The sequence below is a fragment of the Fusarium oxysporum genome, genomic scaffold, assembly GCF_000149955.1.
Source record: "Fusarium oxysporum f. sp. lycopersici 4287 supercont2.30 genomic scaffold, whole genome shotgun sequence".
Taxonomy (NCBI): Eukaryota; Fungi; Ascomycota; class Sordariomycetes; order Hypocreales; family Nectriaceae; genus Fusarium; species Fusarium oxysporum.
The window spans coordinates 304274-320534 of NW_017264845.1; the positions used below are offsets into that span (position 1 = coordinate 304274).

The 16261-nt window shown below is 50.3% G+C and overlaps 4 protein-coding genes across 4 annotated transcripts; 2 read left to right on the forward strand and 2 right to left on the reverse strand.

Moving 5' to 3' along the window:
- Positions 1 to 151: 151 nt before the first annotated feature.
- Positions 152 to 851, reverse strand: FOXG_22189 (uncharacterized protein; the record flags this gene model as incomplete). The annotated part of the gene is made up of 2 exons (XM_018402587.1): positions 152 to 600; positions 656 to 851. The coding sequence occupies 2 exons, from the start codon at positions 849 to 851 to the stop codon at positions 152 to 154; spliced, it is 645 nt and encodes a 214-aa protein (XP_018256372.1).
- A 720-nt stretch (positions 852 to 1571) lies between these two features.
- On the forward strand, positions 1572 to 4109 carry FOXG_16017 (uncharacterized protein; the record flags this gene model as incomplete). The annotated part of the gene is made up of 1 exon (XM_018396101.1): positions 1572 to 4109. The coding sequence occupies one exon, from the start codon at positions 1572 to 1574 to the stop codon at positions 4107 to 4109; it is 2538 nt and encodes an 845-aa protein (XP_018256373.1).
- A 2263-nt stretch (positions 4110 to 6372) lies between these two features.
- Positions 6373 to 6861, forward strand: FOXG_22190 (uncharacterized protein; the record flags this gene model as incomplete). Its single annotated transcript, XM_018402588.1, has 1 exon — positions 6373 to 6861. The coding sequence occupies one exon, from the start codon at positions 6373 to 6375 to the stop codon at positions 6859 to 6861; it is 489 nt and encodes a 162-aa protein (XP_018256374.1).
- A 5560-nt stretch (positions 6862 to 12421) lies between these two features.
- Positions 12422 to 12694, reverse strand: FOXG_16018 (uncharacterized protein; the record flags this gene model as incomplete). Its single annotated transcript, XM_018396102.1, has 1 exon — positions 12422 to 12694. The coding sequence occupies one exon, from the start codon at positions 12692 to 12694 to the stop codon at positions 12422 to 12424; it is 273 nt and encodes a 90-aa protein (XP_018256375.1).
- Positions 12695 to 16261: the final 3567 nt, after the last annotated feature.

Below are 16261 nucleotides of genomic sequence, written 5' to 3' on the forward strand. Positions count from 1 at the left end.
GCACCATAGGGACACGCCTAGGCGCGCCTCCACTCTTGAACGCGTAGGCGTGCGGATTATGTCAGCCCTCAATTTGTCCTGTCGAAATTGCGCTGTGATGCAGTTTTTACTTTTGAGAATACTATGATTTCAACTGGTTATGAATTCTTGGTTATCTACCGGAATGAATGGCCTGCTGGGCCTCACTATCTGCCGCTGCCGCCTCCCAAATATCATGCATACCTCTTCTACTGGAAAAAGGGCTGAGTTCCATCTCCGCAGCTACCTGAGCCTCGACATGGTCATCTTCTGCTTTGCTCCAATCTAGATAGGCCATCATCTCCTCTTTAGTCCAATCTCTAGAGCCGTTTGCAGTATCGCAGCGCTTACCCATCTGCTTCCAATCGAGACACCATTGATAGCTTGTTTTGTCGTACCGCAGAGGTAGACCTAGCGCCCTCCGATACTGCTGGTTAGTTTTAATACTGCCATGAGGCTGCACCTTGTACCAAGCATCTCGAGCAGCAACATATCTCTGATAGATAGCCCGAGAATCATCATACCTTGATGTCGGCACTATCCTTGTCTGTGCCGGTGGTGCTGCTGATGATGCTGCCGGCACTATATTGTCCGCGCCGTCGAGACTGACGATAATGCAACTGGCACTATCTATTACTGACTCTGCCTGCTCTGATGATCCTGAAGGCGTTGATCTTGGAGCTTCTCCTGCGTGCAAGGATGGTGCTGATGAAGATGTCGTCGGCAATGGTCTTGCCTGCGCCGACGGTGCTGGTGGCTTCAAAAGCTCCTCGTATCGTTGAGGGCATGTCTTTGAAGTCATTGTATGACCTATCTGGTGGCATCTGTTGCATTTAGGTTGTGCCTTTGGCCGTGCTGTTGCCTGAACTGCCTCGAATGCACTTGGCTCTCTCTGGGCACTTGATTGTGGTCTACTAGTACTAGAACCGGCGGCTATCCGATCGGGTCGATGCCGAGGCTCCAGTAGTAACCGGTGGACACCATGGCGATTGAGGTGCCAATGTGTGTGAAAATGCTCCAGGCGAAGGGGCTGATTTTGTTCTTTAGGGCCTTGAGAGTATGGGCGCAAAGGAGGCCGTGAGATCTGGAGAATGCACCGGTGCAAATGGGCAGGTGTTTTTTTAGGAGCAGCTTCCGCTGTTCTTCCACCTTGCGTAAAGCCTACTGTACCAATTACCACTGGTATTGACATCCAATACCAGTTTTGGTGGCCCGTGCACCCCTCTTTTTCCATCTGCTGCTCCTGGGTTGCAATACAAGATTACTTGGCCCGTGCACCCTGTTGACTTTACAAAATTCCTAGGATGTAGATGCTGGTTCCCCGTTGCCGCAAATACGAAACATCTTTTGGGTCATAAAGGGTGCGGCTGAAAACTTTATTGTAATGACTCTCATTTGGGAAATCAGCCATCTTAACCCCTTTTCTAACCATTCTATCAGGTTTAAAAACCCCATCCTGGTATCCATCCGTGCAATCAGTAAGTATGACAATCTCCTGGCCATTTTATTACTTGAATAGCGGTGCCAGTGGAATACCAGATCTAGAGAACATAATGGCCGATGATGCATTGTTCTCACGGTTCAGGCTATCTGTCGACCCTCAAGCTCAAGTACTTATTTGCTGTCATGACACATGCCGTTTTGCCCTCGCGCCTAGTCCGACTCAAGTCAGCGAGCATCTCCGAAGGAAGCACAATGTGGCTGCTACCGAGCGCCGCCAGGTCATGAATATTTTGGAAGCTCGCATTCGAAAACTAAGAGATCCATCTGACGCCCCCATCAGAGAAGATGGTTCATCCTATGATCCGAACCTGAATCTTGTTCATGGATATACGTGCAAGTTCTGCATCGAACGTACGGGCAGCTCTCAAAGAATCTCTCGACATATAGCCTCGAAGCATGAAGTGGAAAGGCTTCGTTTGGGAGTTCGAAGAAATGCCATGTACGAACCTGCGTTCCTGCAAGCGTGGACCAAAAGTCCCCCAGGGGGACGATACTGGATTGTCGAGTATCGCGGGATTACGACACGCCCTATCGGGGGAAAAGATATATACATTCACCTCCAAGGTGTATTTGAGCGCGAGCGACGCCTGCAGCAAGGCTCAAGCGCAGGTCAGGCGGCTGTGGGTAGGGATGCAGGGTCAGAGACCGAGACCAGTTCAAAAATTCTTACATCAACATTTACAGACCTTCGGCCCTGGCTAGAGCGGACTGGCTGGGAGGAGACATATAAGAGCTTCGACCGCGACTTACTGCGAAATTTGACCATTATGCCCTCTGCTTCATCATCATGCAGGGGCCTTGTGTTAGGTAGAGCCAGAAGTGGTACTACACATACTGTATTAGATGAAGTTTTGATCAGCTCTGCGGATAATGAGCGGAAGATTGCTGCAATTTTAGTGGCTGTGGATGTGGTTATGGATCGCTGCGAGCAAACAGCCCAGACAACAAGCAGAAGCCTTCTCTGCTGGCTACGTAGCGTACGGCCTCATGGATGCTATGCTAAGCCCTTTACCTTTGTCGGCAAGGTGGCTAGCAGAACGAAGTATATCCGGCTTCTTAAGCGCTTCATAGCTATGATATTCCGCGCTTTTTGCTTACCTACTAACGTTTGTCGGCGCCGAGCTGGTATCCGGTTTAAGAGATCACAGCTCAAAGCGATTACAGCCGTATGGAATCACTGTATTTGGGATCAGCATGGCGCTACAACCTTGAGTTTCTGGCAATCGGCCAGGGCGCATAGCGTGGCTGAGTATCAAGCGAGCTGGGATGAAAGAGCAGAGAACAGCGAAGAGTCCGTGACCGAAGATTCTGACGATATGGACAGTGTCTCAGAAAGCGGCGAATCTGAAAATGGGGATGAGGATTACGGATATGATAGTGATGAGGAGGAGGAAGCGGAGGAGCGAGACGGGGCCAATATAACAGCTAACGCGAGCGAAGAAAATACAGACTTGGCCGAAATGCTTGAGCGGCTGTTTGGGCTTATAATGGCATTCAGCACGGAGGAAGTGGTGGATGGGCGACCAGCTTCAACCTTGCTAGTGTACTTCAGTGGAATCCTTGGTTTTACGACTGATTCGACTGGTTTCCTCCCAGCGAGGTCATACACATCAAACCTCGCTGCACTCATCTACACTCAACGCCTCCTGTTCCTCGAATATGCCCTCCCTGCAAGAGCATACCTATTCCTTGGAATCACGCAGCGACCCCGAACGGGTCAAGTTGCACGGCTCCAAAACGTTCGCCAGAAGTACACAGTGCTCGGCTCACAATCTCCATTCGAGGAGCTTTTCTCCCTCTTGGCCTATGGCAAGGCTATTTCATGCTCGGAGACGCCTCCGTTCCTCCTGGGATGGAGCGATGACGGCCAGTCTGTATCCCACGGTGATTTGGTTACTATCAGCATGGGCAGCTTCCGACAGTTTCCACAGGCTCTGCTTGGAGAAGCTGGCCGGCTATGCGCAGAGCTGATGTACGACTGGCAGCCGTCTCTGGATCTAACATCTATCAAGGACGACCTGACGAATACAACTCACGGTTTCTCCTTTGTGACCCATCCACGGAATGGCTTAGTTGAGGCCTATCTGAAGCTTTCCCTTAAGGCGTGTACCAGCCTATCGAATCCACTCTCAAGGAAGGGTAGTTGGGACCGGAAGGCAGTATTTGCGTATTGGAAGAAAGAAGAGGCTCTGCGTGAAGTCCTGGCTGGTCTGTTGATGATGACAGGCGGTGGCCAGCCTCGTGGTCCTGACCTCCTTCACATTTTGCTGCGCAATTGTGGGACAGCGGAGCGCGGCCTCTATGTTTACAATGGATTTGTGATCTACCTGACTCGGAGCCACAAGGCAAAGCGATCAACAAACAGGGAGTTTGTCGTTGCCCGCTTTCTTCCTATCCAAGTAGGCCACCTTGTCTACAAGTACCTTGTGTATATTCGCCCCTTTGTCGATATGCTGGCTCGGGAACAATATCCATACATCAGCGAATGCTCTTGGTATATGTTCCGGTATAGATTCGAGCCTAGTACTACAGACAGACAGACAGACAGATCTATTACGCCCGGTAGGCCATCGCCCATAGGGCTCTAAAAACTAAAAATACATACATTTCGCCAATTAATGTCTTGATCTCGCAGAGCCCCTATGTTTCCCGCCTTGTTCTTCTCTGTCTCTTCATTGTTCTCCTTCTAGATCCCCGTATTGGTTAGTGGTAGCAAATCAACTTGAAGCCCAATTCCTCCAAGTGTTCAGTTTCCTATCTTCGGCGGCTGAAGCAGTGTCTGCTATTGGTTGTACGAGGGGTACCTGTTGTTAGTAGATGTGTTTAAGCAATTTGTAGGTGAATAGTGTTGTCATGTCTGCTCTAGGCGACCTGTAGCGATCGCAAATCTGATCGTGGCTCGCACCGCTTCCATATTCGGTGCCCATTTCTGTCCATCCGACATTGCCTTGCCTCCCAGGTGAAAGGATAGATTGCCACGCTTTTCTTCTACACATTGGGCCATCATCTCCTTGCGCTGTGCTGTCCATTTTACGCATCGAAAGAGAAAGTGCTCTACCGTTTCCTTTGCCTGTCCGCATGGACATTCATCTGTTGGGGCTGCTCTAATTCAAGTATTGATTTGTATTTTCAGAGAAAATAACTAGTAGAGGCGCAGCGCGTCTACCTACATAGACCCTCTACCTTGCATCCCCTTGGATCCTGTTCCGCTCTTTGCGCGGGGCACTGCCGGTTCGCAAGTCAATACCAGTTTGCTCCTTAAGCCCACCTCCACAGCCAACCCAAAGTCCCATCCTCGATGGCCATCTTTAGGCTCCTGTCCTCTCGGTAGACCGACACGCGCGTCCGTCCTCTCGGGCCATATAGAAAGTGTCGTAACTGCAGCCCGCCCGCCCAGCCTTCCGTCGCTTCCATTATATGCCGCGCCCCGCAGATTGTCAATTCTGTTTCGCGCTACCTCGCAAGATCTCTCTTGCGAGGCCGACCGTGTCTCGCAGGAGTTTATCCACTTGCATCCTTTCTGTACCCAGAACAGCCGAGCAACGCAGTGTCGTCCCTCCTACTAACCAAGGTGCCTTGTCGTTCTCTGTGCAAGTTCAAGAATGCCGTTCCTTCTCGTTCGTTTTCGCTGTGACCATTCACGCTTCCTGTCGCTTATTCGGCGCGTCTTGGTGTCCTTACAACAGAGCAGCCCAGAAGCACCCCAAGGGTGTCCTCTTCCATGACCCATATGTTCATCGTTTGTAGGCTCGATTTCGCGGTCGTGTCTCGGGTGGTTTTTAAAGTTTTCCCTTGTTGCTTGTGGGGGGTAGGGCTCGTGAGCCCTATCGCGCCACCACCGCCCAAACCAGCGGACAAGTGCTGGTTGGTGATGACTCTTCTTAGCTCTGCGAATGCCCCGCGGGCAAAGGGCATTCCCAGGTTCCCAGCCGGCACCACGAGGAGGTGAGAGTCATTGCCGGCCCCTAGTACTACAGTCCCAAATCAACTCTAGTAGAGTTGATTTTATTGACCCACTTTAAACCTAGTAGAGTTGATTATTGCCAGGGTGTAGAGTTGATTTAACACTGTCCTATATACAGGAGTAGTAGTGCTGATCAGAACAGGGGTTTGTCAGGGGTTTGCCACAGAACGCGACACGTCCTTTCGCGAAAAGTGCTATAGGGGGGTAATATCATACTACTAGACAGTCTCGTTGTTGATCAAAGCACTATCATTATTCAGATCTTACTACTAGTCACCGAGTCACTATGACAGCTTCAAACTTGCAATCTGAACCATGCAGTGCAATTTATCCCTACGTTCTTCTCTCCACATACCGTCTTCTCGTATGCCAGGTTTGTGCGTTCGCCTCTGTAGCCGATGAGGTTGCTACGCATTTGAGAACACGACATCGCGATATACAGTCAGAGCGTCGACAGGAGCTGGTAGAGAAGATAAAACAGATCCCGAATATTCTCCACAGTCAGGACGAACTACGTCGTTGTTTACAGTACCCAACGGATACGATTAAAACCTATTCCTGTATTCTCTTCGCAGTCTACCCAATCGATGTCTAGAGTTTATCGCTTGCGGGGATGATTCTTTTTTACCCAATCAAGAATCCTAAAATTAATACAGCCAGCTAGAGACGACTTACGAAAACGAGAACAATGGCTAAAGTCTGGTAAATAGGTTACTATACTACATGTAGGAAACAAAACTCTAAATTACGCGTACCCGCGTCGCGCGATGGGCTGTGGGCCAACGTTGGAAAGATTCTGACTCCAAACTTCAATTCCCATTCGTGTGTATGTACACATCACGCACTTCCAAGTGTAAGCTAAACGACTGCTGCCTAGGGAGGATACGATGGACTCGCTCGATCTCATCTACTTTCACTCCGCCCTTCGCATACTTATATGCAAGTCATGCAAATCTGTATTCGCAACTTCCATTCGGAGCCACGTCCGCATGTTCCACAAGGAGGTCGCCCTTTCGAAACAGCAGCTTAAGAAGTATGAGGAGTCCTTCCGGAACCTATCACCCATTTGCGACCGCAACGTTGTCCGGGACCTACAGCCCAGCTCGCAAGGCCCAGCAATCCGCCACCTCCTCCTTCATCTTGATAGCATCCTGTGCCTCTGCTGCGAGGATCAGAAGCGACCGTATATATGCCGCTCTGAAACGCATATGCCAGAGCACCTTTGTCTGGTCCATAGACGCCAATCCCACCGCCGTGGTCAGCGTTACAAGAACGGCACTATCGACGCCTGGCAGAAAGAAGGAGTCGCACGCGCACCAGTTGCTTGCCAGGCACTTTTCAAATCGTCGAGTAATAGACGTTACTTCCGGTTCTAGCGCCGGAGTTGGAGTCTATATCGGTGCCGGAGCCCATATTATCAGAGATTTCGCACGCGCCAGCCTCAACAGCGGACGGGTCCGGCGAACTGGATGCTGGAGCTTCATCGACATATTTACAATCTTCCCTCCCGCTGGAAACGCTAATAGAAGAGAAGTTCACCCAGGCTGCTCATCTAGCCGCGACCCCAGCTCAGCATACGCAAGACCAGGTGCAGCGTGAAGTCAGCCCAACATCAGAGCAGTACAAGTGGATTCAGTTCACAGAATGGGCTTCCCAGGTTCTGCTAACCTTTTGTTGCAGGTCTTGTTAGCCGCAGTGGCGTTTACACTGGTAGATTTTTCTTACAGATAAAGGCAACATTCTTCGTATTAACACCGACTCCATTCCTGCCAAATGTTCGATAAGTGGCGATACATTTCCAAGAGCTCCGGTTGGAGTCTTTCCGGAAGAGCTCGATCGATAGCATACGTGGTCAGCAGCATGCAAGGATGATGACCAGCTCCCGCCGCAAACATGCGCATTAGATCAGCCGCGCTAGAAGGATAATAGTAATTCGTTTTCTCCACTAGTTTTGTCAGGTACCTCTTAGCGATTGTTAAAGCGGCTTGTCGGTACAGCGACAATGTCCATGACGTGATAAGGTCTCGGGTCCTACTTCTCAAGATACTCAAAGCTTGCTCGGATGATAGATGCTTCATTCTGTCGCTAGGGTCTAAGAAAAAGAACTCCTTGCTGTCGTGGCGTACTAGATCCATCTTCCTGGCTAAAAGATCCCACACTGGTCGAACGAAAGCGAATACTTGTATATACATTTTATAGTAGAACTATGGAAATGAAAATAGCTGTAACCTTTACACAAGTAGTTTTAAAACATATAACAGTTAAATATATTGTTTTGTATTCCTAACTATTTTAGAGCTAATTTGAATTTAATGGACTACTTATAAAATCTGGTATCAATGTGAGAAGTGGGGTGTTCTATGGCGGGATGGTTTCCAAACAGGTAAACTAGTCCGTACTAGGTTTATGTTTGTACATTTGTAGGGCAGAGACTGAGCGTAGCGACGTGTCACGTCTCTTGATACACAAGTAATGCTTGTGAGGCTTATTGTCGTAAAGAAGTTTTATTGATAGCTGGTGAGCTAATGGCTATGAAAGTGCTAATGAATGTGATCTATATACTTGGTGACTAGCTATGCCAAAATCTTATTTCAAATCAAACAAATCCAAACCTCTGGATTTGAAATGACATTTGATATATTTGATACATGATATATGATGAAAGCTTGAATCTGCCAGGCTGTCGGGCGCGTCCTTGCAGCTTACCCGGAACCTGCTGGGCTTCAGGGTCTGGTGAGCGAATCCCTTCCTTTGTTATCACACTTTCTTGGCATACAAGTGTTAAGAAAGTGGCCCTATCTACACCTAGATCCTTAACAAGTGCACAGCAAACATCCCAATCTGAACCGAGGAGCCCGTGCAGCCCTCTTGCAGAACAGTCCGGCAGCCGTGAACGGCACCATTGGTGTTTCACCTGGACCCGTTCGGATGGCCCAGACACCATCTTCACCACTCAACCCCGCCACCACCGCTGCAGCTACGGAAGGAGCTGAGCGTGCCAGCCCCTCATCGATTTTTGAACAAGGACCAATCTCTATCATCGAATCAGCCAATGATCTCGCGCGAGAACGCGTGGAAGAGTACAACACCAAGCTGATGGTTTTCCAGGCCTTCTGTGCCAAGTTTGAAGAAGCGGCCTAGCAATTCGCCACCGGACCGCAGCGACGTTTCGCTCAGCAATTCGCCGATAGTTTCCTCGACTCCTGGAAACGAGAGCTCTCCTGCTCCGGACCCGCGACCCCCAAGCCTACCTACAGCAGCGTGGCCGCTGCCACGCCTCCCACTGACCACGACCGTCTAACCCACGGACAACAACAACATCGACGCCGCCAAACAGATCCACCTCATCGCCAAAGGCAACAGTCGACCATCGCCCCACCACGGCAAGACCTCCGTGTCTTCATCCGTCTAGAAGCCGAGGCTCCGGCCAGGGCCCACAGTAGCTATGCGATCCGGACCCTAACCCAGGAAAAACTCGGCGCCGTCTCGGAGAAGATTCGACAGGTGTTCCAGGTCCGGTCTGGATGGGCCGTCCTGGCTGCAGACTCTGCACACACGACTTTCTAGTAGAAAAGCAGGCTGAGTGGGCCGCTGAACTGGGAGCTACAGCAGTAGAAACGAACAAGGAATGGTTCACCTATGTGGTCTCAGACTTCCCCACAAGACTGACCGACTTCCACGGCAATGAGGTGGATAGTGACAGCGTTGTCAGCGATGAGATAGAAATCCAGACTGGGCTCAAGCCCGTTGACGTACGCCCTGCGCGACAATTCTCGGATAATCCCTTGACCAAGACTCTACTCGTGTCCTTTCTGAAGCCTACAAAGAGATGCTGGTCGCTTTTCAGCAGCAGCGCAGCCAGACTCATGGATAAAACCGACCGACCTAGACAGTGTGATACGTGCTGGGGCTACTACTTTACCCGCAACTGTCACAGACAGCCAGTCTGTCGATGCTGTAGTAAGGCTGGCCACCTTGTAGACGATTGCATAGCACGAGAACAGTGCATCAACTGCTTAGCCCCCCACCAGGCTAACTTTCGTAGGTGCCCAGCTCGGCCAAAGACAGTACACGGCGTGCTCCGCCGACTTACTAAAGAGCAACGAAAACATGTCCGGACAGTGGGTGCGGAGACATACCGACAAGGACATCGAGAACCACATCTGGAATCGCATCAGGAAACCCAGCAGAGCATGGCTGAGCGTCAAAGCGAGGATATCACATCACAAGAACAGCCGAACGTTCGTGCTCCCAGCCCAGCTGTATCAGGAGCTCCTTCGTGCATCATGGTGGCCACAACCCCTCATGCCGGCTATGAAGCAGAGGAAGAGCCCGAACAGCCCAGGCCAGGCTCACCGCGAAAGCGTCGAATAGTTCTCATTAATCGCTCTCATGGCCAGGAATAGATATTCCCAAACACGAAAGAACGACAGGAAGCCGCTCAGGATCTTCTAGGCCAACGTCGGCAAGATCCCTCCGGCCCACGACTGCGCTCTGGCGCTGGCCGACTCGGAACGATATGATATCGTGCTCTTGCAAGAGCCGTGGACGGCTCATACAGAGACCCGCTCTCTAACCAAGACTCACCCGGCGTACGACACATTCACGCCAGTCGACATGTGGAACAGCAACGACACTCGCCCTAGGGTCATGACATATGTCCGACGAGACCCAAGGCTCTTGGCTGACCAGATCCCGCCCTTTCAGACTCGCGATGTTGTTGGAAAATCCGGGGATCCCCCTTATCTTCAGGATTCAGACTGTTAGTCTGAAAGTCCTAGATTTAAAGTTCAAAGTCCTAGATGAAATCAACTAGAGATATAAACCCGAGAGGAACTCTCATCTCAATAATGAATAACCAAGTTTCATAAAACACTTTCACCCAGCACTACTGCGCAATATAAACAACAGATGTCCTTTGGCTCACGATCAACGGCATGACTGTAGTCAACTTCTATCGCCAGAACAACGAGAAAGACGCCCTGAACACACTGCTCCGATGGCCTGTCCCACAACGATGCCTCGTTGCTGGCGATTTCAATGCCAGACATCGTAGTTGGCAGGCAGGCCAAGCTACGAACCGCGGCCAAGAGATTGCAGGCTGGGCATCAGACAATGACCTTGACCTCCTCAACACTCCAGATGTCCCGACAAACCCGCACAGCAACACGATCGACCTTGCATTTACCAACATGCCTCTTGCTGAAGCTACCGTCGAGGACCATCTCGCAACTAGCTTTGACCACTTCACACTCAGTTTAACTCTCCCCGACGTCAGGCCAGCTCCGCTTCAACAGGGCAAGGTTAGGGTGACAACGGAGGAAGAGCTCAAACGATTCGTCGAGATCGTCGAGTTCGGAGCCACAGAAGTCCCTCAAGCGGACTCGACACCAGCGGAATTGGATGAGCTTGCTTTTGCACTCGTGAATCTACTGACATCGGCAGCAAAGGCGGCTGGCCGGCCCACACGGAAGAGCGCACGTTCTGTTCATTGGTGGACCGAGGAGTGTGCTGGTGCAGCGGCCGCATTCCGGGCGATCAGGAGAATCTATCCCCGCGGCTTCAACCAAGATGTTCAGATGGCTAAGAGAGATCTCCATCGCGTGGTTCGCCGGGCAAAAAGGCAGTACTGGCGAAATCTTATCGATAGCTTCTCCAGCAGTGGCGCCGTTTACAAAGCTGTCCGGTGGCTGAAGTCCCCAGGGCCTTTCCAGCCGCCACCCCTACAGGTCGACGACATCGTATACGAAACTCAGATGGACAAGGCGAATGCACTTCGACGAGCTACACTAGAGCGCAGAACTTCAGATGACGACATTGTGAACCCCTGGACATCAGTCTGTCCTCCTAGGTCGATCCCATTTTCACCCGAAATCTCTCTAGATGAGGTGCAGTATGCGACCCTCAACACTGGCAACACATCTCCCGGGTCAGATAATATCACGGTCGACCTCCTCAAAGCTGTCTGGCATATCATCGGGACGCACGTCCGCCGCCTGTTCGAAGGATGCCTCTCCATAGGCCATCATCCGAAACCATTCAAGGAGGCCGAAGTGGTCATGATCGCCAAACCCGGACGGCGTGATCTAACATCGCCTCGGGCTTGGCGACCTATCTCTCTGCTCTCTTGCCTCGGCAAGGGGCTGGAAAGGCTGATTGCACGCCGCCTGGCGTGGGCAGCCGTTCACTACAACATCCTTCACCCACAACAGGCTGGCGCTCTTCCCAAAAGGTCCGCGACGGATTTGGTGACTGCCCTGATCCATGATATAGAACTAGCATTTGAAAGTGGAATGCGGGGTTGATACAAGGATTATCAGCCAATGACAATGCGAAACGTCCACTTTCATCGAAAGTGAATAAATCCATAGAGATGTAGACCCCCTAGTATTAAATGTGTCATTCAACTTGACTCTCCGGGTCATTAGCAAGATGAAAGTCGTCCATGGGCAGAAGTACATAATCTTTGGCGCTCATCCCTCACGACAACCCCTGCGACTTACGCACTCCCTGACGGCATTGGGCGCGTCCATCTTTAGAGGGTTTGTAGTTATAGGCTGTTTACTTGGCTCTCAATATTAATGTTCTTGTTGGCAACATTCACAGCCTTCCCCAGTACATTGATGATGTGGGTCCCTGGCTAAAAAAGCAAGGTGTGAGCAATGCGATACAAGCCTTGGTGTACGGACTGAAGTCTGGGGGGAGGATTATTTCTCACCTGGGAGGAAAGTGCATCTGGAGGCAACATGACCTTTCTAATGGCCGCAACGACGACGCTGTAGCCTTCGTCCTTGGCCGTCTTGAACTTACATATCCTAACGTGATCGGCATGAATCGGAGCAGCGTCTCCACAGCCTGGAAGTTGAGCCGAATCGACTTCGACGATCTATATTTCTTCCTTGAATTCTGTTGAACTGGCAATGAGGAGGAAGAGTGCTATACCTGGATTAATCCCCTGCCCCAGCCCGTTTTGAGGGTCTCGTAGAAGAAAAACGCCTCAATTTTATCTTTCGGGTCTTTGGATGTCCTGCGTTTGTTTAAGACGTTAGGGAATGCCCTTGTTAGCTCATCCAGGCGCTCAGAGTCTACACCAAGGAGCTTCAAGGTGTGTTCCTGAGTGTCGATGCCGAAGAATTCGAGGATCCTCCGAGCAATATCGGCCGGCTTCGCGGCTGAGGAACCTTTGAATGGTGTCCCTAAGAATATCATTCCACGAAGATTCTTAGTGATGGACTTTTTGCGAGAATCTTCCGTTCCCTGATCGCCGTGGACTAGGACCTGCGCGGCGACGAGCCCACCGAGGCTGTGGGCGATGAAGGTGATGGGACGATCTTCCTGCTCTCTGCAGTCAGCAGCCAGCAGCCAGTAATAAGATAGTGGCGCTAGAGGGCTAGAGATCTGGCATTTGGGATGACTGACTGTCCCCGTGCTAGAACGCTCTGCTGCTAGTTTCGCGCAAAGGTCCTCGGCATCGCTATGGATTTCCGTCTTCGTGACGCTCGATTGATCGCGGTGAGTGATGCCGGTGTCGTAGCCAAAGAGGAAGATCCGACTTTCTGGGATGTCCTGCGGAAGCAGATCTTTGGGCCAGAGGACTCCATCTTGGGTCCAAGTTTTCTCTCTGTCCCCTCGCAGCCCGTGCAAGAAGACGACGCTGCATCCTTAGCATCAGTTGAGACTCATCTCCTGAGTGCGCATAAGGCTCCAAGGCGTACCTTGCCCCACATGATCCCGGTCATCCCGGGAGTACAAGCAGGGTACAAAAAGTTTAATCTCGGAAGTAATTCCTGCTAATTCCCCGCCAAAACACCATCAATTCATTTTGATACCATCAATGAATTCCCCTCCAATTCTAGAAGAGATACAGGCCATCAACCCCTATGATGATAACAGCTTTATCAGGGAAGAGCATAATCGTTGCTTGTGGCAAGGGGACCCCACCCGGGCCGTTGATCTTCCGGTGGAAAATGACCGAGGCACTAACTTCAAGCCTTTCCACGTAGAAACACGCAACTTTCGCGTCAGCCCACTGCCTCCAACGCCTCTGCAACTATTCCAGCTTTTCCTACCTATATCACTCGTTGAAAAATGGGTTTCTTACACCAATTCGTGGATCACGTGGCTCAAAGAAAACGGCGTCGTTGACAGCTAGAAGAACCCGATGGGGACGACCTCATATCTGCACCAATGGGAAGGAATAACGGTCTCAGAGGTGTTGACGATGATTGGTGTGCTAATCTATATAGGTGTGCATAAGGAAAAGACGATACGAAGCTATTGGAACCCCCCCAAGCCCGGTGTTCAACGCCCTGCGCACTCATTTATCAAGTTCATCTCATACAACAAGTTTCAGCTCATCCACAGGCACCTTCGTCCCTTTGACCACACCAAATATGACGAAACCGCACCTGTTCCGAAGGTATTTCAATGCGTTGAAGAGTGGTCTGACCACATACAAGCCGTATCTATGCAGATATTCCGGCCCGGGTCTCACCTTGCCGTCGATGAGTGCATGATCCGCTATACAGGCAAAAGCGATGATACAACGGTTATCAAAGGCAAGCCTGACCCCGTGGGCTTCAAGATATGGGTAATCGCCCAATACGGCTTCTTTATTCGGTGGATTTGGCATGTCAAGGAGAAACCACACGGTGCCGTTGGCGTTGAAATTTCAACGCAGAAGTCATTATCGCCAGGTCGGCCAAGCAAGCGAAGAAAAGTCACAGTCGAAGCCCCCGATACAAAAGACGAGCCTTTCGCACCGAATTCGACTCAGGCCATCGTCATTGCCCTCACAAATATACTGCCAAAAGCGACATATCACATATTTATGGATAACCTCTTCTCGTCGTCTCCCCTCTTCCGCAACCTCCGCAACCGCGGCCTCGGGGCCACAGGCACGGCTCGTACGAACAGCGGCATCCATCAGGAATTAGTACAGGATAGGAAAGATGACGGCAAGGTCAAGAAAATGTACGAATATAATACGGTCAAGACGATACCGACCCCTGATAACCAGGTACTGACTTTAGACACTTTTCAGTGAGAAATCCATACTAATTTGTCTTCGTGCTGTATCCCTAGGTCAATCAAATCGCTTGGAAAGACAACAAGCTTGTGTTATTTTTGACCACTGTGTTCACCGGTGCTGACGATGAGCGTGTCCTACGGCAGAGGAAGAAGCCGTCGTCAAAAAAGTCAGAGGCCAAGCCAATACGCCGCTTTTTCGGTGACGAAGCTATCAAGATGATTAACATGCCGATAGTGGCTGCTAAGTATAACGACCAAATGAATCACGTTGACCGTGGTGACCAATTGAGGTCATATTATAAGTACGATCATCCCCTACGCCGTGGAGCGTGGCAGGCACTTGCATGGACTTTCCTCCTCGACGTGGCCCTCGTTAACAGCTATATTACTCAACTTCACGGACCGCAGCCAAATTGGAAGAGATATACGAATCAAAGGGAGTGGCGAGAGTGTATTTACAACGAATTATTCAACGCCTACGGTCATGACAGTCAGGCAAGGCAGCGTTACCGAGCAGGAGACGAGCGTGATCTACGAGAGCCCGAATTACAGAGGGAACACATCAATCGTGAGATCAGTCACGTTAACCGCAATGTCAAATCAAGCTGCCTAGCTTGTAAGGGGTGTCGGCAGGGGGAGATGAGGGCAAAAGCTCCGGAATGGAGCCCACTTACGGAGGTTAGCGGCAATGAGAAGAAGAAGAGGAAGAGGAAGCTGCGTAAGCAGACTTGGTACGGCTGCCGAATCTGTGATGTAGCAATTTGTAACAACCGGAATTGTTGGGACTTCTATCACCACCTAATATAGGCGAGGAATCATGTACCTTTAATTTGACGCATTTTAATTGGTTGCAACCCCTCGTCGTGACCTCCTTGGAGCCTTATGCGCACTCAGGAGCTACTGATCCAACAAGCTAGTCATAGTCGCTCAAGCTATCTCGCTGATGAAGACTTCACGATAAACCAGAGGACATCGCACCAAAGGACGAACTAACAGAGTACTTATCTCTGCCATTGCTGCCGGTGGATGACCCTCTAGAATGGTGGCGCTTGCACCAGGATTCATTACCTAAGCCAGCAATAATGGCATTCGATATACTGTCAGTACCGGCTACTTCATGCGAATGCGAAAGGCTATTCAGCCAGTCGAAACTAATAATATCAACGCAGAGACAGAGTATGAAAGATCAAACAATCGAGGATCTCATTTGTTTAAAGTACTGGTTGGGGAAGCGTGGGTCTTGACTCTTGAGGCAGAGCTTTGACTGCAGGTCGACGGTGCCACTATCGGGACATTGTTTGGCTTACCTACGATTTAAATTGAATAGAATTCAATAAGGCTTATACAACTCAATTCAACTCAATTCAATTCAATTCAAATGTATGACACCTCAATTCAATTCAATCTGACCCTCGAATTGAATTGAATTGAATTGTTCGGAGCGCTGAACTGCACAAGGTTGCTGTCATTAGGCGACTTCAATGAATACATTGAACATCTAAGAACCGAAACCAATTTTGTCACGAGTAACCTTACTCTATGCCGAAAGGAAATTTGCATTACGATTTGGGGTGATGGAAGTCCCGACATGTCGGGTATTGGAGTGTAGATGAGGAAACCGATAAGAATGTAACTGTCTCGTTCGAAGACGGAGACACAGTTACTTCCGAGTTTGTGGTTGGATGTGATGTTATCCACTCCAAGGTGAGAAATCACATTGAAGTGGTTGAGCCAGAATTCAGTGGC